Source organism: Corvus moneduloides, chromosome 3 (genome assembly GCF_009650955.1).
Source record: "Corvus moneduloides isolate bCorMon1 chromosome 3, bCorMon1.pri, whole genome shotgun sequence".
Taxonomy (NCBI): domain Eukaryota; kingdom Metazoa; phylum Chordata; class Aves; order Passeriformes; family Corvidae; genus Corvus; species Corvus moneduloides.
The window spans coordinates 27,647,565-27,669,872 of NC_045478.1; the positions used below are offsets into that span (position 1 = coordinate 27,647,565).

Here is a 22,308-nt window from a genome sequence, read left to right on the forward strand (position 1 = left end):
AGAGCGAGTCCAGCTGCGTTCTTCTGTGCATCGCTGAAGTGACTTCGGCACCAGGAAAAGAGCTGCTGGCTGGGCTGGCTAGCTGGCTTCTTGGCAGAGGGAACACGGCAGGAGCCGATGGGATCGGCTCACGTTAGCTCAGAGACAAAGGAAGAGAGAGGCTGTTCGGGTCTGGCTTCTAACAGATTTATTGTTAGAAGTTCCGCAATCCGAACAAGCTGGGAAGGGATGGAATGCGATGCGATGGAATGCAATGCGATGCGATGCGATGCGATGCGATGCGATGCGATGCGATGCGATGCGATGCGATGCGATGCGATGCGATGCGATGCGAAGGCCCCCTCAGGCTTGTCCTCAGTTTTATAGGGAATTTGAAAACCCCGGTGAAAGGGGAAAACAACCAATGAGTTACAAGCCAGGGGGAGGATACAATTTAACAAGAACCACTGGGGTAAACCGAGAGGCGGGAGCTATAACAAAGAACCAGGGAACAACCGAGTAACCGAGAATTTTCCCGAACCGGGGGAGGTGGCTTGGACCCGGGCACTGCCCAGGGGGTGCGGCTTAGGCTTCTGAGCCGCCCCTCAACCCACCCTCTGAGTCTGCCTCTTCGGGAAACTCCATCCAGGGGAGGGGCTGGGGTTGATTGGCATCTCGCTGCTCCAGCCCCGCACTGGGCTGGGTCACATCAACAGTGTTGGGGCAGGAACAGAACACAAAATCAAGAAGATGAGGCTTAGGAGAGGTCACCTTCAGCTCTTGCATGTAAGCAAAGAAATGTTTCCAAGACACCATAGTGGAGAAATCTCCCAATCCCTTTCTAGATAGCAGGAGCTTCGTGTTCGCAAGCCCTGGTCCTAATGTGGGAGTTCAACCATTCAGGTACTTGCTGGAGGGACAACACAGCAGGACATAAGCAATCCAGAAGGCTTCTGGAGTGCAGTGGTAACTTCTTTCAAGTCGTAAAGGAGTCAACAAGGAGCAATGCTTTGTTGGACCTATACCCATGAGGAGATTGTTGGGAATGAAGTTCAAGGCAACCTTGGCCACAGTGAGCATGAGATGGTGGAGTTCCGGATCCTGAGGGGAGGGTGAAGTATAAAAAGCAGGCCCACAGCCCTGGAGAGTGAATTTTGGCCTCTTCAAAGATCTGCCTGGAAGAGCCCCATGGGATATAGCCCTGGAGGGAAGAGGGGCTCAAGAAAGCTGGTTAATATTTAAGGATCACTTCCTCCAAGCTCAAGAACAGTTCATCCCAGTGAATAGGAAATTAGGCAAAAATGCCACAAGGCCTGTGTAGATGAACAAGGAGTCCCTGGTCAAACTCAAACACAAACAGGAAGCATATAAAGGGTGGAAGCCAGGATGCCTAACCTGAGAGAAATACAGAAATATTGTTCAAGCATACGGCAATGAAGTTAGGAAAGATAAAAGCATACTGGAATTGGATCTAGCTAGGGTTGTCAAAGACAACACATATGGCTTCTGTAAGTGTACAGGTGACAAAAGGAAGCCTAAGAAAAATGTGGACCCATTGCTAAATGAGCAGATGACCTAGTGATGCAATACAGGCCTCAGTCTTCACTAGCAAGACCAGCCTTCAGGAACTCAGGTTCCAAAAATCAGGAGGAAAGGCTGGACCAAGGAAGATGTACCCTTGGTGGGAGAGGATCAAGCCAGGGAATACATTAGCAAACTGGGCATATGTATGCTAAGTCTAGGGGCCCTGACAGGATGCACGGACAGGTACTGAGGGCACTGACAGATGTCATGGTGAGATCACTTTCAGTTATCTTTCATGGATCATAGTGTCTGGGGCTAGTGCCTGAGGCTGGAGGAAAGCAAATGCCACCTCCATGTTCAAGAGGGGCAGGAAGAACTACAGGACAGTTAGCCTCATCCTGATCCCTGGCAAGGTAATGAAGCAGCCAATCCCAGTAACCACTTCCAGGCCTCTCAGCGACAAGAAAATCATTGAGATGTCAGTATGGCATTACCACGGAGAAATCAGGCTTGACCAGCGTGACAAACTTCTATGATAAACTGATTGCCCTGGTAGATGAGTGGAGCAACGGCCATTGTGTATCTGGAGTTCACCAGTGCCCGTGGCAACGCCTCCCGTAAGATCTTCACAAAGGGTCTCTGCAGATGCCTGGGCTGGATAAAGCACCGTGTGAGGTGGCTGAGCAGGGGCCGGCTGAGCACGCACAGCACGGCGGAGGCAGCGGCAGCGGGACGGCGGCACGGCGCGGCCCGGCCCGGCCCAGAGAGGCGATTTTGCCGCCTTATTTCCCCTGGCTGCCAGCCGCAATAGCCGCTCTTCCTCCGCCTCCTCTTCCTCCTCCTCCCCCGGAAGCGGCGTGCGGGTTTTCCCTCTCCGAGCAGGAACTCGATGCAGCCCAACTGAAGGCGGACGAGGGGAGGCCGGAAGAGGGGGAGAGCCCGAAAGAAGGAAAGAGCCCGGAGCGCCGACCAGGGGGGCGCGCCATGGGGCTGCCGCGGCAGCGCCCGCACCTGCCATAGCGAACGCTGGGCAGAGAGGCGGCACCTCCCGATCTCGGCGAGCCGTGAGCCCCGCCCCCGGGCCGCAGAGGAAGCGGGGACGCGGCGGGTCCGGGCGTTGTTGCCCGCGCGGGCCGGCGGCGGGTGAGCGGGGCCGGAGCGCTGTGCGGGCCGCGGGGCCGGCGGTTGCAGGGCAGCGGGCGGGCCCGGCGAGCCGCAGCACGGCAGGCCCGGCGTGCGGAGCCCGCAGAGCCGTGTGCCGCGGGGCCGGGCGGGGACGGGAACGTGATTCAGCACCGCAGACCCCGCCGTTGTTTTGGAGCAGGACGCTCAGCCTTCTGCCGCGGTCCTAGAGCGGCCCAAAGCAGCCGCAGCTGCTGAAAACGCCCGAGGTCGCCCGCAGCTGTTACGGGCCGGCCTCGGCTCGGCGGTGGCTGAGCGCCGCTGGGCTAGAGCTCGGGTCTCGGCTCTTCCTGGGGTTTCAGGCTCGGGCATGTCCTTGGGCTGCTACACTGCAGCTATGGCTGCTGGAGGAGTGTAGGTATTGGCATGCTTTGTAGATAAAGACACTTTTTACATATTTGGAAAAATACAGTAGCGTGATTCGAGTCAAAATCGTTTGTCGCTTTTTCTGCTGTCACTGATAATTGAGAGTGATAGAGACTTGTTGAATACAGATAGACTGCAAAGCCAAAGAAGGCATAAAATGGAAAATGCTGTATAGTTCAACAAAACTTACAAAGTGAAATTATGTAGTATGTTTTGTTTCCGTTTAGATAATGGAGTCTTGTAGCTCTGACAACCTTCGCAAGAGTCAATCACCAGCTTCTGAAAGTGAAGACGAGATTGAGTTCATTGGAGTAAGTAGATCTTGTAGTGGAAACACACTGCTTGTTGGAAAAAATACACTTTCAGTAGTCCAGCAAACAGGAGAGGGGGTCTTTATTGACTCTGTTGATGATTATATTTCGATGTAAAGCATTACTCTTGAATATAAAGATAATTTCATTTGTGAGTGTTTGTGGCAGATAACAACTTGATCTTAAAGGTTTAAGTGCCCTTTCTTGGAAAGGTATAAGATGATGTCAGTTGGTCCTGTAGTGAAAATATGGTCTTGAGTATCCCAGCAGATGAGGGGGGAATTACAGTGATCAGTGAGATACATGAGGGACTGTAGATAACTTTCCTGGTAATCATATTGCATAGCATTTTGCTTTATGAATAGTCCCAGTAAAGTTAATGGAATAAATCACTGCTCATTCTGCAAATCAGTGTCAAAATCACTGTACTCAGTTTAGAAAAGGAAGGAAATAATGGGTTAGACGCCTTAAACAATCCTCTCAAATTGTGAGGCACTCTCTATTGGACAACATGCTGACATGGTTTGTGTGAATGTAACTTTAAGACACTTTTATCTGTTGGAGATCCAAGAGAAGCAGAATGTTTTTCATGCTGCCTGCATTCTGGCCTCAATCTGTCATCAGTGAAGTGGTGCTGGATGGCAGGGTCACATAGAATCATAGAATTGTTTAGGTTGGAAAAGACCATTAAGATCATTGAGTCCAGCTATTAACCCAGCACTAAACCATGTCCCTAGGAGCCACATCTACACATCTAAAGATGTTTTTCTTGAAGGAGCAAGTCATGTTACTAAGGTCAAGTGATTAAATGATGCCAGTATTTTTAGCAGCTGTTTTTTGTAGAATTTTCTCATTTTTGAACAGAATACTGAATAATAACTAGATTTCCCTTCCCCCCCCCCCCCCCCCCCCCATTTTGTGTGGTGTTTGATTAAAGCCAAAGTTCAACATGCAGACTTTCTGTGAGGGTGTTCAGGTGCTCAAGTATGAAGGATAGGTGGGGTTTTTTGCCAAAATTATAAGTAGTTGAGTATCTCTGAGACGTCTTAATGTTTTGGTTGATTTTGGAAAATTGATTAATGAGTTCAAAGTTCATTATATATACAAAAGTATTCATGTGCATCTGCAGAGAAAGGCTTGGGGCTGTTGGTGGATGAGCTGGCAATGTCTGCTTGCAGCCCAGAAATTCCCGTGTGTCCTGGGCTGCATCCAAAGCGGTGTGGCCAGCAGGGCGAGAGAGGGGATCCTGCCCCGCTGCCCTGCTCTGGTGAGACCCCACCTGCAGTGCTGCATCAGCTCTGGGATCCCCAGCACAGGAAGGACATGGACTTGTTGGAATGAGTCCAGAGGAGGGACACCAAGATGATCAGAGGGGCAGAGCACCTCTTCTGTGAGGAAGGACTAAGAGAATTGGGATTGTTCAGCCTAGAAAAGAGAAGGCTTCAGAGTGTCCTAATTGCAGCCTTCCAGCACCTGAAGGGAGCCTACAGAAAAGATGGAGAGGAGCTTTTAACAAGAGCATATAGTGAGAGGACAAAGGGGAAGGGCTTCAGATTGAGAGTAGGTTTAGATTAGATATTAGGAAGAAGTTGTTTTCTGTGAGGGTGCTGAGGCACTGGAACAGGTTGTCCAGAGAATCTGTGGCTGCCCCATTCCTGGCAATGTTCAAGGCCAGGCTGGATGGAGCTCTGAGCAGCCTGGTCTAGTGGAAGGTATCCCTGCCTGTGGCAGGGGGGTTGGGATGAGATGATCTTTCCAACCCAAACCACTCTGTGATTCTGTGATCATGACTGAATAAGCTTCATTTTCTTCAAACTGGGTAATTAATGAACAAGGAAACTAGTGTAGCTTGGAATGTGTAATGATTGAAGGGCTGCTGGAGCACCAAGAGCAGTAACTAAAGAGAACTGAAACAAAAGAACTAAAATCGGCATTTCTGGCTGCCTTTTTTTTTTCCTTGGCTTTGCCTGTGGATAATATGGATCCTTTGTGGTCCCAGTGACTATTGCTTCCAAGAGAGGCTGCTATATATAGGAAGATGACTCTGCTCAAATTTTGTGCAGGATTGATATCTTGGGGTGAGGAGCTTACTATTGTAGTTGATGAATACTAGGGGAAAGGTGTGTGACCCTGGCCATCACCTCATATCAGCAATATGTCTTCAGATCTCTCATTTGCTCCTCTGAGTGAAGGTGACTTTGGACTTCGCTAAAGGATTTCTAGACTGCTTGGCTAGCTTTAGATCATCCCATTTCCATATAATAAATGTGTATGACTGGAAACTTGTACTCTTCATAAATGTTATGGATGGATGCCTCCTGGTTACCTGCATGTCCTAAAGACCCAGTGCATAAGATGGGACTATATAAATTGAATTAGAGAAGCCACTGGGGTATCCCAACCTGTGCTCATTTTGATAGAAAACAAGTAGTTGTCGGCCGTATGATCTGTGTTTTTCTTCCTTTTTCTCTTTTTTTTTTTTTCCTTCTTGACAGTCAGATGTGGCTTTGGTGTGGGTTTTTTGTTTCTTTGATCTGTTTTTTCTTTGTGGTTTTGGGTTGTTTGTTTTTCTATTTCATTCACTTGTACTATGGTGTTTGAATTCATACTGTAGGACTGTGCTTTTTCTCCATCAGATAAGGATTTTTGTCAATGTGCTGCTGCCTGATATTTTCAGCTTTTTTAATCTGATTCACCCTCATTCAGGAAACTTGAAACTATTCTTCCATAATTTCCCACCTTTTAGTTCTTCATTGCAACGTATTTTGTCCATTTAAAATCATTACATTTTAAGTTTTGCATACCACCAGAGAAATATAATTTAATCTGCAGTGCAAGCTGTTACTCCTACTTTATTAAGATAGGATGGTCTTGCCCCCATTTTGTTTACTTGGGAAGGATAAGGCAAGAGTGAAGAAATTCACAGGTCTAATGCCCTGTGAACAAATAGACAGATAATTCCAGTTGGCACCAAAAGCACTGGACTTAAGTTAATATACCAAATCAAGTGATTTGCTAAAGCATGGTAGTTACTATTTAAAGGTTTTGCTTCCTTTCCCCGTAAGATGTTAATTATTAGATACTCCGAATGAAGTATTTGTCTCTCTGGCTTTTAGTTGCATCACAGCAAGAGCTGAATAAAATGGTAGTGATGTTATGAAGCAACTCTTTTATTTTTGCACCCATCCCAAGTCAGCCAGGGATTTGAATTTTTGTATTTGCTACGTTACAAAAATCAAAACTTGTTACGTGCATGTTGGCTCATGATGTTGGTCAGTTCTCAGCAGTCTTAAAAGTTGGAAGTCTGCTGGGACAAAGATTTAGAACACAAATAGTACAATTTATGTCAATTTTTAAAAATTTATTTTAATGTAAACTTGTCCTATAATAATTATGTTTACATGTGTATACACAGTTATGCTCACATAATTATTTGTCAAAGAGAAGTTTATTGTCACATACATGAAAGCTAGATTCATGCTTTCTGTATGCTAGTGTGTGTATAATTATGCAGAAGTTTAATTGTGCTGTTCAAGTAAACTGGGTATTTGATCTGAATGCACGTAAAGCTAGAAACAACAAACAAAGCACCTTGCATGGTGTATCAGTGGACAAGGTGTCTGTTAGCTAGGCCTGATTATCCAAAGATGGAGTGAAATGAGGAAAGGCAGGAAAGAGATATCACAGTTAAGGGCTTTTGGAGAAAACTTTGGGAAGCAATAAAAATGAGCTTCACAGAACTGCTTGAGAAGAAACTGTCCTTAGAGATGAATATGAGGCTTCATCTTTACCAGTTACCAGTTAAACAAATTTGATTGTATTTACAGTTAAATTGGGTACTGTGCATAGCATAGTGAAATTGCAGTTTTGTTGACTTAATGCTGATGCTTCCAGGCAAAGCTGTGAATAACGGTAGAGACGCCACAGCTGCCTGGAGAATTCAAAACCTAGAAATTCTTCTACTCATGGAAGTAGCTGTGACTTTTGTTCATTGCTCAGTGGCATGGCTGTTAGTTTGTGAGAAGAATGGCTTTTGAAGATTGTTTAGAGAAGTAATTTAGAAGTCAAGCATTTGGGGGGTTTTTTTGGTTAGTTGTTTCTTTGTTTTGTTGTTGGTTGGTTGTTTCATGGTTGGTTTTTTTTGGGGGGGGTGGTTTTTTTTAGTTTTTTTGAATGTGAAGGATCTGCTGATAAGATGTGAAGAGTGAGCATATGTTAATGCTAGTACATCTGAATACTTTTGTCTTTCGGGGTGCCAAGTATGCCAGTATAGACAGCTAGAGAGGCCCCAGCTTTCAGCTGTTCATGGAGAGCTTGTCCATGTTGTTTTTGTGTAATCTCAGACTCTTGTGTGCCAAAGTTTACTCCCCCACTCATCCTGTGGGGAGTTACAAGTAGGATGAAGCTCTCTGATCCTCAGCTTCTTAACTCCCCTATAGTGATGGAATCCTCAGGTTTGGCACCATCTCTGCATTACTATTTAGTTGAACCAGCTGGAAAGAAAGTAATTAAAATTCTCATGATTTTCAGTTTAGGGCTTGTCTTGTGTGGAGGTGAGCGGTACACAAAAATTGCATAGAAAAGGCACAGAATTTGGAAGGAAAAAGAACACTTAATGTGTGCAAAAGACATTTAAACAAGTGTAATAATAGTTGTGTTAAATTTATTGTTTTGATCACTTGAACTTCTAGGCTTGAAAGTTACTCTGCATTTCAGCTGTCAATTTGGTAAGTTTTGATTAGTTGCTGAACCCTGGGAGTAAGAAAATAAGAAAAATCTCTGCCCTTGAAGAAGGTACAGCTGTTAGGATCAGAGCTAAACATTTCAGAACACATTTTTGAACTGATTGGACAGTCAGGTGATCTGAGTGTGTCTTTGAACTCTTACTTGCTAACATCTGTTTAATAAAGGTTTGATTTCTTAAAAGTATTGCAGAGGCTGTCAGATTCTACAGAAGCAAATCTGAAGTGGATTTTTTTTATATATATTTCATTTAGAAAACCATGTTATCTTTATTTATTTAATCATAAAAAGTTAAGTACTCTTTGGGGGAAATTGGAGGCTGGCAGCTTGATTCATAGAAGCTTTTGTCATCTGTCCCAAGATTTCATCCCTCTTCTCCCCAGTGAGACAGGAGGACTGTTTATGCCCGGCCAGCTGAACAGCTTTACTGCCTTGAATGGTGGAAGAATGTAAAGAATGAGATGCATTGAGAGCAGCAGAGAGGATTCCATGCTGCTTTTCTCTCTGCTACTCATCATCAGGCAGTAGGTCTTCCTAGCCTGCCCTACATAGTTGATTGTTAATATCTTGAACAAACTGCCAGTATATGGCAGAGATGGTACATTTTATCTCTGAGGAAGACAATTTAATGCTTTTGTGTGTGCATTTTTAACACTTCCTTTCCAGGAGGGACCTTTAAGGCCTGTCCTTGAATGCATTGATCTTGTCAGCAGTGAGGATGAAGAACCTAACAGCAGTTCTTATTTTCATGTGAGTATGTTGTAATGTATTTTATGACATCTTGATTGAATAAAGTAATTGGTCTTCTGTATTTTTTTCCTATCAGTTACTCTTCACAAAAGCCTTGTTAGATGTATTTTTACAAATACTAAATAACCAGTATTGAAGTATTTTGATTTTTCTACCTGCTGTTGAGTGAAAAGCAAGAATACCAACACTCCATTTTTTCCTTGGTAATTTTATTTCTCTTTCAGTCATCTTAACAAGTGTGTGAAAATAAAATGTCACTTTACATTCAGCCTCAGAAGTCAGGGTGTCCAGTTTCTAGCCTGGAAACATATCTGATCTACTACCAGGCCTTTTCTTTCTAAAATAACTTTTTAAGAACAATTTATGGCTTGAATGACCTTATTCCAGTGACAGTCTGGTTTTAGTTCAGCCAAATCCTTCATAATCCAGTCTAAGAATGTGCAAGTCAGAAGCAGGCTCATCAGTTTATCTATCCCCCAAACTTATTCTGCCTGCTCTGCAAGGCCTTTGAAAAGAGCATTGATAGACCCTACCAGAGCTGGTTTTGGCAGCAGTGACTATCTTTTGACTTTTGTTTTCCTGTGTTGCAGTAGTGGATGTTTGTAATAAACCTGATTATTAAGGAAAGGTGGATCTTCTGTACATGCATAGGCTGACACTACGGGGATGATTTCTAGAGCTGACTGTGTAAGAGGAGGAAACTACAGTATATGGTCTATCCCTTAGGCTAGAAAAAGCTAATGACCTGCCTTTCTGAAGATAGTAGGCAGCGTTAGAGCAAGAATGATAGCAGTTCTCAGTTTTTTAGATGGGCTGCCTGTTGGCTTTGAAGTCAGGAGGGATTTTGTTTACTTAGAAGGACTTACTTAACTTTTCATTTGTTGGAGACTTCTAGGATTCTCAACATCATGTTCCTCTACTGCTTGGTGAGGCTAATGTTTATGTTGAAATGCCTTGAATATGTTGAGGGGAGGGTTGTTTTTGTTTGTTTTTTAACAGAAGTTACAAATGCTGGTAAAAAGGAAGAGAAAGCTAGCAAGGTAGCTCATGGAACTTAGGATAAGAGTATCTTTACTGAACTATGTCGTGATGCTTGGGCATCACTTGTCAATGTATTGGTGTCTGTTACTTAACAATCACCAAATAAGAGTTTAACTTTCCAATTGTAGAGAAATACTAAGCGTAAGGATCACATTGACTATCAGAAGGAACGAGTTGCATCAACCCTGGATCGTCTGGCACGCCATGTTGAAGTAGAGAAACAGCAAAAAGAAGAGAAAAACAAGGCCTTTAAGGTATTGGATATGTTTTATTTTGGAAGAATTACATAATAAAGGCCTTGTAGTCACAAGTGTCTTTGTTTTCACTACTGAGCTAATAAAAAAATTGGTGAGGCATACCTGAAACTAGCAACTAGACTTCTGCTTCTGGGGCATTGTGTGAAACACAACATCGACTTTGTCTCTTTTGTGGCTTTTAACTGATCAATTTTCTAGTCTTAGTGCAGTTTCTAAAGGGGGAAAAATTGGAATTGAACAGGGACAAATGTAAATCCAGAGCTGGTGAAATGTGCTGACTTCCCAGCCTAATTTTCTCAACGCTGTTAACAGCTTTTAAAAATCACATAATTGTACTATAGTTACAGATTGTTATGGTCTATGGTAGACTATGCAACTGCAGTACAAGAGAGTAAAAGGCTAGATTAGATACAGAACAAGGTAGCCGTGGTGTCTGGAGGCCTACATCCCCATTCTCTCTCCTCCACATTGAATTTGGCAATCTGTCTATGTCTCCACCTACACTTTTTCAACTGTAAAGTGGAGTCAGAGATAACCGTGTAACTTTTAAAGCAGTTTGAGAATGAAGGCTGAAAGATCCTTTTGTTAAAGAATATATTTTCCTCCTGCTTGGCTCTTTCCTCATCAGGTAATGCAAACTGCAGACTTAAATTTAGTCTTCAAAGTGAAAATGCCTTTTTCTTTCCCTTTCGTTTTCTTTCCCTTTCGTTTTCTTTCCCTTTCGTTTTCTTTCCCTTTCGTTTTCTTTCCCTTTCGTTTTCTTTCCCTTTCGTTTTCTTTCCCTTTCGTTTTCTTTCCCTTTCGTTTTCTTTCCCTTTCGTTTTCTTTCCCTTTCGTTTTCTTTCCCTTTCGTTTTCTTTCCCTTTCGTTTTCTTTCCCTTTCGTTTTCTTTCCCTTTCGTTTTCTTTCCCTTTCGTTTCGTTTCCCTTTCGTTTCGTTTCCCTTTCGTTTCGTTTCCCTTTCGTTTCGTTTCCCTTTCGTTTCGTTTCCCTTTCGTTTCGTTTCCCTTTCGTTTCGTTTCCCTTTCGTTTCGTTTCCCTTTCGTTTCGTTTCCCTTTCGTTTCGTTTCCCTTTCGTTTCGTTTCCCTTTCGTTTCGTTTCCCTTTCGTTTCGTTTCCCTTTCGTTTCGTTTCCCTTTCGTTTCGTTTCCCTTTCGTTTCGTTTCCCTTTCGTTTCGTTTCCCTTTCGTTTCGTTTCCCTTTCGTTTCGTTTCCCTTTCGTTTCCCATTCTATTTTTATTGTATTGAATACAAGTCAGTTGAGTTGTAAGATTTTTTTCCCCTCACTTATGTTTTTGTAGGCGTGTTTTTTAGGAACCCATGTGTTAGTTTTGGGATACATACTTAGTCTTTTTTCTTTTTTTCAAATTCAATCCCAACGTTGTCTGGTATGTTTTTTCTCTCAGGAGAAAGTTGATTCCCAATATGCTCACGGGTTGCAAGAATTAGAATTTATTCGGGAACACAGTGATACAGAAGCTGCAAGGTTATGTGTGGACCAGTGGTTAAAAATGCCAGGTGAGAATAGAAAACTAAGTTTGAGTGATGATTTCGAAGTCCTGCATTACAGAGCAGAACATGTGAAAATTTTGTTGAGCTTGCAGGTGCCTTGTGCATAACCAAACCCTACAATATTAATTTTGCTATAGCATTTCATTTGGAAGTTCTTAAGCACTTATTTCCAGGAAAGCTATCCTTGTAACACTTTGCTGCTTAGAAAAGTAAAGATAGGGAGTCTAAAAACCATTAAGGCAATGTTAATTATTTTTGTAAGCAAAGTTGCTAGGAAGAAAAAAAATATTACTGTTGAACTGCTGCTTAGGAAAATGTAAGTAAGTGTGACTTCACAGTGTTTAATCAATTTAAAATACTGCCTGGAGGACCTGGAGGAAGGGTGTCGAAGTGTTTGAAAAGTTATACTGCTGGGAATTGAAGAGACAGTGAAAGAGCAGACTTACTGTAGTAGAATTGAAGGACAGTGAGTGCATTGTTAGTTTGCTTTTAAGAATCACTACAGTTTGATTTTGGGATGTTTTAGGGCTTGTGTGTTATTTTGTTTGTTTTCTTAAGCCTCTGTAATTCAGCTTCTGGTTAAGTGCTTTGTTTTGTAACACAGGTCTGAAACCAGGCTCTGTTAACGGTGGAAGAAGGGGTGGTTATAAGAGGGCAGGTCAGACTCGAGTCAACAGCAGTCCCAAATATTGTCCTGTGATGCATTGCAACAGACAGTTTGATAATGTACATCTTCTTCTAGGTCACCTTCAAAGGTAAGGACATACTGTGCAAGAGTTCAGTGCAAGGAATAATACTAAAAGAATATGCTCTAACTTAGGACATCAGTACCAAGTCTGCTTTAAACTGCCTGTGCTGACAAAGCTTCATTTTGAGAGCCGATAAATATGTTACAGTTTATATAGATGAGCTTCGTGGGGGTTTTTTTCTTGGTTTGTTCTTTTACTTGGTGTTTGTGGTTTGTTTTTTTCATTCAGAATTGATGTCTTCCTCTTGTCGTGCATTTTTTAGTATATGGGGTTTTTTGAGAAGTAAGATTTCTGTACTCCAGTTTAGTTGTATCTTCATCCAAACTTGAAATAAAGCAAAAGACTATGTTACACAATTTGATGGTAAAATAAAAAGAAAAGCCCCTGATGTAGGGAAACAGGAGCAAAAGCTGCAGGCTATCTGTTCATAGCTGATCTTGCTAGTCAGTACTCAGTGTGCCTGTGTTCAGTTCCAGCAGATACTGCCTTTTAACTACTGAACGTGTCCATGGGCAAGGTGGTGAGAAGTTGAAGGGAATGTCATGGGTTAACCCCCATAGGCAGCTCAGCCCCACACAGCTGCTCACTCACCCTAGTGGGATGTGGAAGAGGGAAGGGTAAAAGTGAGAAGACTGGGCTGAGGTAAAAGCAGTTTAATAAGTAAAGCAAAAGCTGCATGCACATGCAAAGCAAAATAAGGAATCAACAGGCAGAGCTCTATCACACATGATGGTTACTTGGAGTGATGGCATTTGTCTTCCCAACTGTCTCCCCTTCCTCCTCCACCCAGTTTTTATTTCTGAGCATGATGTCTTATGCTATGGGATGTCCCTTTCGCCAGTTGAGGTCAGCTGTCCCAGCTGTATCTCCCAACATCTCCTTGCTGGTGGGACAGGCTGAAAAACAGAGAAGACCTTGACACTGTGCAAGCACTGCTCAGTAATAACTAAAACTTATCTGTGCTATCAACACTGTTGTTCATAAATCCAAAACACAACAACCGTACAAGCTGCTACAAAAATTAACTCCATCCCAACCAGAACTAGTACAGGGAGGTAAAAATAAATAAATTATAAAAGTGTCTATGTAGTTCTCTTAAAAGCAGTATGATTTCTCTCCAGAGTGGCCATTTTAACAGGTAGGCTGCAGAACATACTTCAGCTATACTTCAGGATACTTCAGCTGATACAGTTCACGATAGGGGAAGTAAGGAATTTTTACAGTTTAGGTTGGTTAGATAGGGGTTTTGTCCGATAGCTTCAAAGGACAGAATTTTTCCCATAAAAAAAAGCTATTTGACTATTTAGAGGGGACTAGTTTGCTAATTGTTTCTTCTTCAGGTTTGATCATTCTCCTTGTGACCCAACAGTCACATTACATGGACCCCCACATAATGCTGTTGCCTGTGTGATATGCTGCGAAAGATTTTCAACCTCTCAGCAGTACAGTGATCATCTTTTATCTAAGGCAAGATCATAAGGATAAGTAACTCGCCTGATTGAATGTAGTAGAGGGTTTAAGACTTAAAATTATGTATTGATTTTTGGTGGGGTTTTTTGTTGGGTTTCTTTTTTAACCCTCTTTGTCTTCCCTCTCTTTTACTTCAAGATAGTTTTTTCTTATTCTGCTGTGTTTCAAACACCTGGTGTAGCCTGACAGTATTCCCTTTAGATCTGACCTTTAGGTTCTATGTTTTGGTATGCTTTCAGGAGGACCACAGTTCTGTCTTGAGCCTCTTGTCCATCTATTGGTGTTGTCAATAGGTATTCCCCTTTTTTGCATTTCCAAAACTCTGAAAGGTAAAGGCAAGAATTTAGGATGATATAAGTGACAGTGAAGAGAAGCAGCAGAAAGGAGATGGGGGTTTTATTTAAGCAGTCTGGTGTTCAATTGGATAATGGATAGCATTTTCAAAGTTGGGTGTTTCGATAACAAATATTCTCTCCTAGTCTCCAAAAGCCACATTAAATTTGGACATTCAGTTTTAGACATTCTGAAAACCAGACTAAATTTCGCTTGTAGTAATAACTCTTGATATGTAGTCATACCTGACAAGCTGAAAGATTGCATCGTAGTTTGTCCCTGCTCTTTTTCCATTGCTTCAGAGTTCTGTGCCTCTGATGTGTCCAGGGACATTAGCAGGAGAAGCAGCCAAGGTAGGGGGAAGGCACTGAGTGTCTCTTGCAGACAGCGAGAAGATGGGATTACTTTGTGTAAGGGAGATAATCCTAGTCAAAACTCTAAGCATATAATGAAGATTCTTGCAGTGATACAGAAAGAAGGAAGCAAAAATATCAGAAGGAGAACTAAAGGATTTTTGCCCTGAAGGCAGAGCTCTGAAGTTGATGTAGAAGGCAAAGCAGGTGAAAGGAGTTGACTTCTACAAAAGTCACAGACCTTTCAGGCTACTCTGAGGAGCAGCATTTTGGGGAGTTAAAGGTTAGCAAGATTAGGGAAGAACTGACATGAGGTAAAAGAGCTGCTTTATTGATAGAGGGAGCTTTATCTGAGAGCCTGGGTAGAGGAAATGGCTAAGAGTTGCTGGAGCCCATAGTCCCTGGGAAGATGCTTGCTCCCAGTGGTGCAAGAAGGGGATGGAGAAGTTGATGGTGTAGTAAGCGTGGATGAGTAGCTGGCTTTGACGGTGGTACTTTGGCCAGTTCCTAGTGTCTTGTGAGCTGAAGTGCAGAGGGGGGTAGGCTGTAGATAAATATTGATGTGGTAGCTGACAACCTAAAAGTGAAAATACTAACACAGAAATTAGAGAGGAATGGGAGGACATGAGAACTGGAACTGGTTTCTTGTCTTAATTTTTTTCCTAAGCAGATAATTTTCTCTTCCAGCTAAATGAAAATGATGGGCATAAAAAAGGTATTCCTCCACAGCATATTCAGTGTTTTGCATGCCCAAACTGCTTCCTCCTTTTCACCAAAAGAGAAGAGTGTTTGCAGCATATGTCACAAGAGAACCACTTCCTCCAGGTTTCTGAACTGAGTGGTATGTTGCTACTAAGTGATACTAAGTGTACTGCCTTTAATTTTTTTTTTTGATAATTCATCCTTAAGATAGGAGGTGACTTACATTTTTGTGCTGCCTAAAATAGGTTAAGGTTTTGAAGTTTGTTATTAATGAATTCTTACTTTTCTTTTAAGATCTTAAATGTGATGCTTTGAAATTCATATTTTTGTGTAGAAATGATTCCTCTATCACACTTCCTATAATGAGATGCTGTTGAGTCTTTCATATAAGCTTCTCATCCTCCAGTGACTCCGTGAAACTACTTTCCTGAATAAGTTTACATTTAGCATGTTGATAGAGACTTAGACAAAACACATAAATTTCTTTTTCAATTCCAGTCAGAGTGGCTGTTGTGTTCCTTCTCCTTACTCTACTGTCTCTAGTGAGCTTGGAGGCTATTTTTCTTGTCAGTGTCCTTTGCATTCCTGATGGCAAAGACCTGTGAAAATTTCTTCTCCATATAATTGCAAATTTTGAGTGCTGAGCTGGAACATTGCTGCCCGTCTGATGGCTTGTACGGACTGCATGGCTGCTGAAGGCTGAAATACTGGTTATGTTGTGAGCTGGCAACATCCTGAACCATGAATAGAGTCTAGAGGAAAGATCTGGTCATTGCAAACAGGGTTAATGCCCAACATAGCTGTACTGGTTTTTTTTTCCTGACATAAGCAATAGGCATTAAAGCATTTACTTCAGTGTTAGTTAAACTGCTAAATAGCCATATTTTAGACATTGTAGCTCTCTGAACAAGCCTACATGGCCGAAAGGATTCATTCAGGTATTTCTCATCTTAGTAAGTTAATCTTCGACTTCTGCCCTCCCCCCGAGTGGCTGCAGGAAATGTACAGAAAAGGCAGGCTTTGAAGGAATCCCCTGAAGGTCCAGTTAGTACTGCTGCTTTCATGTAGTGAAGTGACAATCAGCTGCATGGTTATAGTTTCCCTTGTGCTTTGTCACTCTAATGTACTTTTATTCTCAAATAGGTTATTAATTCTGAATGTGATGACTGCAGATGCTTTTAAATTCAGGTCATAGGTTTTAAAAAAGATTAATGGTGAGCTGTTTCTTTGAAAAGATTAAAAGCACAAGTTAGTGTTTTCTTCTTTAGATGGAGAGTGCCAAACTCAGAACAAAAACTTGAGGGCTCCATTTTTTATGTTGCGTTAGTAAGGCTTCATGATTAATAATTATCAGCATGGCCAGTGAAGTTAGCTAAAAGGCATAACCTCAAATTACTGCCTGCTGATCGTCATATCTTACTAAACAGAAAAATCAAAGAGAATTTGCCTGCTAAGGTGCAGAACATGAACAGTATCTAATCCATAAACCATTTCCCATTCTCTTTTCAAGAGAGTTTTCTTATACTACTGGTACCGGAAGTTACATGTGGAGCATATACTCAGAACAACAGAAAGTTCTCCATCTAAAAATTTAAGAATTAACATTAAGCATGGGAAAGAAAGAGATGGTCAGAGTATATGGGAACTTGTTAAATAAATTGTGTGCTTTTTAAAAAAAAATGCTGTATGGCTTAAAATTGTATGTGTTAAGAGTAGACTTAAGTAAGCTGGTAATAGGTGGAGGAGAAGAAGGGAAGACCCTTCCTAAGAGAGATACTGACCTGGCATTGTAGAAGGAGGAAAAGGGAAGTAAAGTCAGTCACCAACTATGAAAAAGCAAGATGCAAACAGATTCAGGTATAAGATAGTTACAGAAGTTTAAAAAATTCAGGATTCAGTTACAGCTTCCATTGCACAGTTACTGTAGCTCAGCTGACACTTGTTAACTTGCTTTCTGAACCCTGTGACAAACAAGTAACAATAGTAATTATGTCATCAGAGAGCTGAAATTCTATGGAAAAACTCCAGTGTGTGGTTGCACTTTCTACCATTCCATTTTACAGATGCAGTGAAGTCTGGCCATCCAGTACCTTTTCCATCCTTTGCAAAGAACCTCTTGATATCTCTGTGCAAAGAGGTCTCCTTCCAGGTGAAGTGTATGTCCTGCTTCAAGATACTGCGCTCACATATGGAATTAACGGCTCATTTCAGGTTTGTGTAGGGCAGTTGCCTTTATAATGTGAACATCCGTAGATCAATGACAGATATCCAGACGTGCTTTTTGTGGTACTAGTGGATTTCAGGGCAGCTAGGACCATCTGAATGTTGACTTCCTGAATAAACAATCAAAAGCCTGCCCCCTTAGCTTTACCCCACACTGCAGAAAGCTGATCAATGTCAGGATCCTTTTTGATTTTCTGTAACAAAACAACAAAAGTTGGTCTCTGTTCCACTATTTCTGAGCTGATTTTGAAAATGTGCAGTCAACAACATAAGCATCAATCGAAGTTCTAGCTTTGGAAATTAGCACCTAATTCTCTTCAAATGTCAGAGACTAGATACATTGCATCTAGTTGCATGGTTTTGTTGGCAAGCTAGTAGGTGGGTTAAAGTACATAGAGGACGCTGTTTCCCTGTATTGCTGTAGCTACTAGGTAATATTTCGAGTACATCTGAAAGTTTAAAAATGTTTCAGGTTGTGATATAACCTCTTCATGTTTTTAATCCATTCTAGAACACGTTGTCATAATTCTGGGCCTATGGCGCTGTCAAAGAAAAGCATCTCCCAGGTTGCAGAGATATTTAAAACAAAAGGTCACTGTGAGAACTGTGATGAGCTGTTTGCTGATAAGAATCAGATGACCCAGCATAAACAAACCACTCAACATAACATTAGAGTTTTTAGTACACTGGAAGAGTCCATCTTGATGTTCTGCCATGTCAGTGGAAAACATAAAAATCAGTCCCATTTGTGCCACATTGTGGATCGGTCAAGACCACTGCTTAAAAGACATTTGAGTCCAAGTGAGTCCACCAGTGAAATGGGGTCTACTCCTTCGAAACGGAAGAGTTATTTAAAAGATAAAAGTGAAGATAAAGTAGCAAACCAAAGTCAAGGTAGTGCTTGCAAAGTAAAAGCCTGGTTTTGTGAATGCCTTCAAAAGTTTTTTACGGAAGAGTCAGTAGAAAAGCACATTTTATCAGCAAATAGGATCTGTCACAAGTGTGCTGTGTGCGGAAAGCTGGCTGAAAACTCAAGCATTATCCGCCTGCATATGAGTCGATTCCATGGAGGAGCACACTTGACTAATTTTCTTCTCTGGTGCAGAGCGTGCTCTGTAGATCTAAGAGAAGAGGATATTATGGGACACATAACTGAATTTCATGGTGGACATAGTTACTATTATGAGCAGGAAGCTGTAGAAGATGAACCTATGCCATCTGCTTCTGACGCAGTGAGCATTTCTGCAGGTGAAGATAAAGACTGCATTTCCAGCCCTGTGGACCTCTCCCCTGAAAGTGGTCCTGTTGTGGGAAAATGGCAGTGCCGCATTTGTGAGGAGATGTTTGAGTCTGAAGAGAGCGTTAAACAACATTGCATGTCCTTAGAAAGCCACGCATTTCACAGGTACTCGTGCGGCTTATGCAGAAGTCATTTTCGGAAAGTAGGAACACTACAGCGGCACTTCCAAGAGCATCATAATCAGGAGATACAGACTAAATACTTCTGTGGCCTTTGTGGTAATCTCTTCTTCGACACAGAAGAAGAATTTCTAATCCATTACAAGGAGATTCATAGTGTGGACTATACATTTGTGCCTGAGCAGATGGAACTATCAATAAAAAAGGATGAGGACTTCCTCCCAGTTGAACAAGGAGACCTTTTAACCTGTGGTTGCCGGACAACATACATCTCCAAAATAAACAGGAGGAACGATTATGAGAATTGTCAGAAAGCCATGCTGCAAAAAGGAAACTTATGGTTTCGATGCTGCTTGTGTTCTGCAACGGCACAGAATATTGCTGATTTGAACAGTCATCTCAAGAGTCACACGTCAGTGAAACCTAGGGGAGAGATGTATGTTGTTAGATGTGCTGCATGCAACAAAAACTTTGATGATCTTCATAGCGCGCATCAGCACTATCATGGGAAACACTGCTTCTTGCAGAAACCTGATCTATCAAGTCTTGCGTCAGAATCAGAAGACACAGTATTCAAGTTTGCAGCAAGTGGGGCTTGTGTGGTCAGAAAACCTCACAGGCAACGATTTCAAGCATCTCCATCCAAAACTCAGGACAGACCACAGTTGTCTCCTCTTCAGGGCCCAGTAGAGGGAAAGAAAATAAAAAATGAGGACTCAGAACAGTCTGAAGAACTTAGTGAAAGTATGTGGAAAATTTCTTTCAACATTAGAAAAGTATTGCTGTCCTTAACACACTCTGTTTCATTGTCAGTGCATGTCACATACCATTTAGTTACATCCAGTCTATAAATGAGCTCAGAATTTAGTACTTGTTATTTCTCAAATACTGAATTCTCAGTACTTGAATTTCCAAACCTCAGACTCCACAATGTATTGTTATATGCCACATGTATGAAGTCTTGGAAAAAAACAAACAGGCAGATGTAAGAATCCTGAGACTCAAACATTTGATTTTCAAATTATTTGGGGGCATAATTTGGTGTTATAAAAGGAAGAGGACTATCAAGGATGCCCCAGTTAGGGATCTAACGCCCAGAAGTGTAAAAATGATCTATCATACACATTCAAAAGAAACTTGTCTTCTTTATATATATAAATATTTATGAACCTGTTAGTGCTTTCTGTGTGGGCAGTCCTGTTATATCACCATCATCACAGCTTTCTTAGCTTGCCAAAAAGCAGTATCAGCTGAGAATTTATATTCCCAGTATGTATTGTTTTTTTCCTCAAGCATGCAATTTTTTTTTCAAGTTCATTATCACTTCTAAGAATGACATTGAGAAGGCTGAAGGTGTACCTTGTGTTCAGAAATTGGAAGTGTTTCTTAATTACTAGTGGTGTCATAATGCTTTTGATTAAGAGGTTGACATTTATGTTAGAAGTATAGCAGAAAGTGCACATCTAAACATTTTATGTGTTTTTATGCATGCAAGCAATTGAATGGCACAGAGACTTGCCATAGTCGAGGGTGCACAGTTGAATATTAAATGAGTTATTAAAATAACAGGACAACAGCTTTCTGTGCTTTCCAGAAAACTGTCAAGGTCTATACCATCATATAGCCAGACTCTGCTCTTCTCTCTAATTAGTGTGTTATTAAATGCTACTACAGCTGATTTTAAAATCTATGCAGTCACCAAATAACATCGTGTTTTATAACTTTCCTGGTAACTTTTCACTTACATATATGAAGGCAAGAATTTTCAAAAGCATGTTGGTTGACCAGAAAGTCACATGATTTTAAATTTGTCCTTTTTATCCCATTGAAGATGGTGAACTTCCTGATCTTGACTACCTGAGTACTATGACTCATATTGTGTTGGTGGACCTGGACAACTGGGGAAGCTTTTTCACACAGCTGCCAGCTAACCTGAACCAAGGGACATTTATCTGGGGTTTTCAAGGTAAAAAATGTTTGGAGGAAATTAAAAGATTGACAGGTCTACACATGTACTTGAGCAGAGATTCCTTGAATCTGAGAGAATGAAGAACAGGAGCAAGTAGCCACTAGAGCTTTTAAAGTCGCAGTGTCACAGGCACCGTGTAACAGAAATGTTCTTGAACTTTTCAAACTCAGTCTAAACCTCCACTGCTCCTATTATTCCTTTTAGAATATTGTTCCAGAATTGTGGAACTGTTTAGGAGTCTTTCTGGCTTCCATCGTGAACTTACTTAAGCTGTATCATATTTTCATAATTATCAGAACAGCCATAATACTCAGAGATTATTTTAACTCCTAAGTCCTTCTCATAAGGCTGTGATTTTTTGTTTTGATTTGGTTTTTTTAGTTCCAGAAGGTATGATTTTGCATTCTTACATTTTTAATTTTGTTCTGTCTCTGGCTTGTTCTTTAAAGGGTGACCTTTGTCATCTTGTACAACAATAGGTGTACATCCCATCTTGAAGATACTGGTGATTGATGGAACTCACATTGCCATGAGTTTCATAGAATGATAGAATGGTTTCGGTTGAAAGGACCTTAAAGATCATACTGTTTTGCAAAGTCTGCCAGTAGCATCCTTTTAACTTGATACTTTTGCTTATCTGACTGTTATTGAACCAACTTCTTGTCCACCACATGCTTTTTCTACCAGTTTTCTCTGTATCTGCCTTTATAATTTTTTTTGTCTGTGGTACATTGATTTCTTCACTAAAGTGTAGATAAGGCATAGTTTAAGAATATTTATGGCCTGAAACACAGGTGTCATCTCACCAGATTTGTAGGTCGGGTATGTTTTACACTTAGTACGTACTATGGCACTGCACTTCCTTGCTAAGTGTTTTTGATTATCTCTTCCCATAGAAGACAATCAAGAATATTCTGAAAGATGAGAGTTGTCATGCTGCTCAGGTTGGACAGAAAGGCCTATTGATGCCTGGCTCACTTTTTTTTCCCCCCTTAGAAACAGATTTTCCAGTTAGCTGATGAAGGCAAACCAAGTATGGCCATTAATGTAAAGTGTTAGGGATTCAAACAGTCATCTGTGCTCCTGGACCTGTAATCTGGTATCTGCTTGTTAGGAGTTTTAGGGACAAATCCTCTGATCTTCCCCGTTAAAGCAAGTTATTCTCCTAAGTTTTGTGTTCTACTCCAGTATTACTTCTGTATCGCCTACCTGTATTGTCATTACCTTTGGCCTTTCTGTAACAGCATTCCTGTACACATGCAAGCTGCAGAAAGTACTGAATTGGGGGTTTTAAATCATAGAATGTTAAGGGATTGGAATGGACCTTAGAGATCATCTCATCCCAACCCCCCTGCCGTGGCCAGGGACACCTCCCACTAGACCAGGTTACTCAAGGCCTTATCAACCTGGCTTGTAACACTGCTGG

General features: G+C 41.6%; 1 protein-coding gene and 1 long non-coding RNA gene across 5 annotated transcripts in view; one reads left to right on the forward strand and one right to left on the reverse strand.

The window, feature by feature from the left end:
* The first annotated feature begins 2,403 nt into the window (after window positions 1–2,403).
* The window catches only part of ZNF451 (zinc finger protein 451), a 37,158-nt gene continuing 17,253 nt past the window's right edge, over window positions 2,404–22,308 (forward strand). Inside the window, exons 1-11 of one of the 4 annotated variants that reach the window (XM_032104692.1) lie at window positions 2,404–2,646; window positions 3,279–3,362; window positions 8,772–8,855; window positions 10,025–10,150; window positions 11,559–11,670; window positions 12,269–12,419; window positions 13,754–13,880; window positions 15,257–15,410; window positions 17,335–17,482; window positions 18,006–19,657; window positions 20,745–20,879. In XM_032104692.1, coding sequence (XP_031960583.1) covers window positions 3,282–3,362; window positions 8,772–8,855; window positions 10,025–10,150; window positions 11,559–11,670; window positions 12,269–12,419; window positions 13,754–13,880; window positions 15,257–15,410; window positions 17,335–17,482; window positions 18,006–19,657; window positions 20,745–20,879 — 2,770 coding nt within the window. In that variant the 5' untranslated portion in view covers window positions 2,404–2,646; window positions 3,279–3,281. Of the gene's footprint in view, window positions 2,647–2,787; window positions 3,040–3,258; window positions 3,363–8,771; window positions 8,856–10,024; window positions 10,151–11,558; window positions 11,671–12,268; window positions 12,420–13,753; window positions 13,881–15,256; window positions 15,411–17,334; window positions 17,483–18,005; window positions 19,658–20,744; window positions 20,880–22,308 lie in introns of those variants that run through there. The other 3 variants (XM_032104693.1, XM_032104694.1, XM_032104695.1) reach the window with 3 other exon arrangements.
* Window positions 11,347–15,257, reverse strand: LOC116442094. Its single transcript, XR_004239375.1, has 2 exons — window positions 14,092–15,257; window positions 11,347–13,309 (listed from the first exon to the last, which is right to left on the reverse strand). It is a non-coding gene; the product is annotated as an uncharacterized LOC116442094 (long non-coding RNA).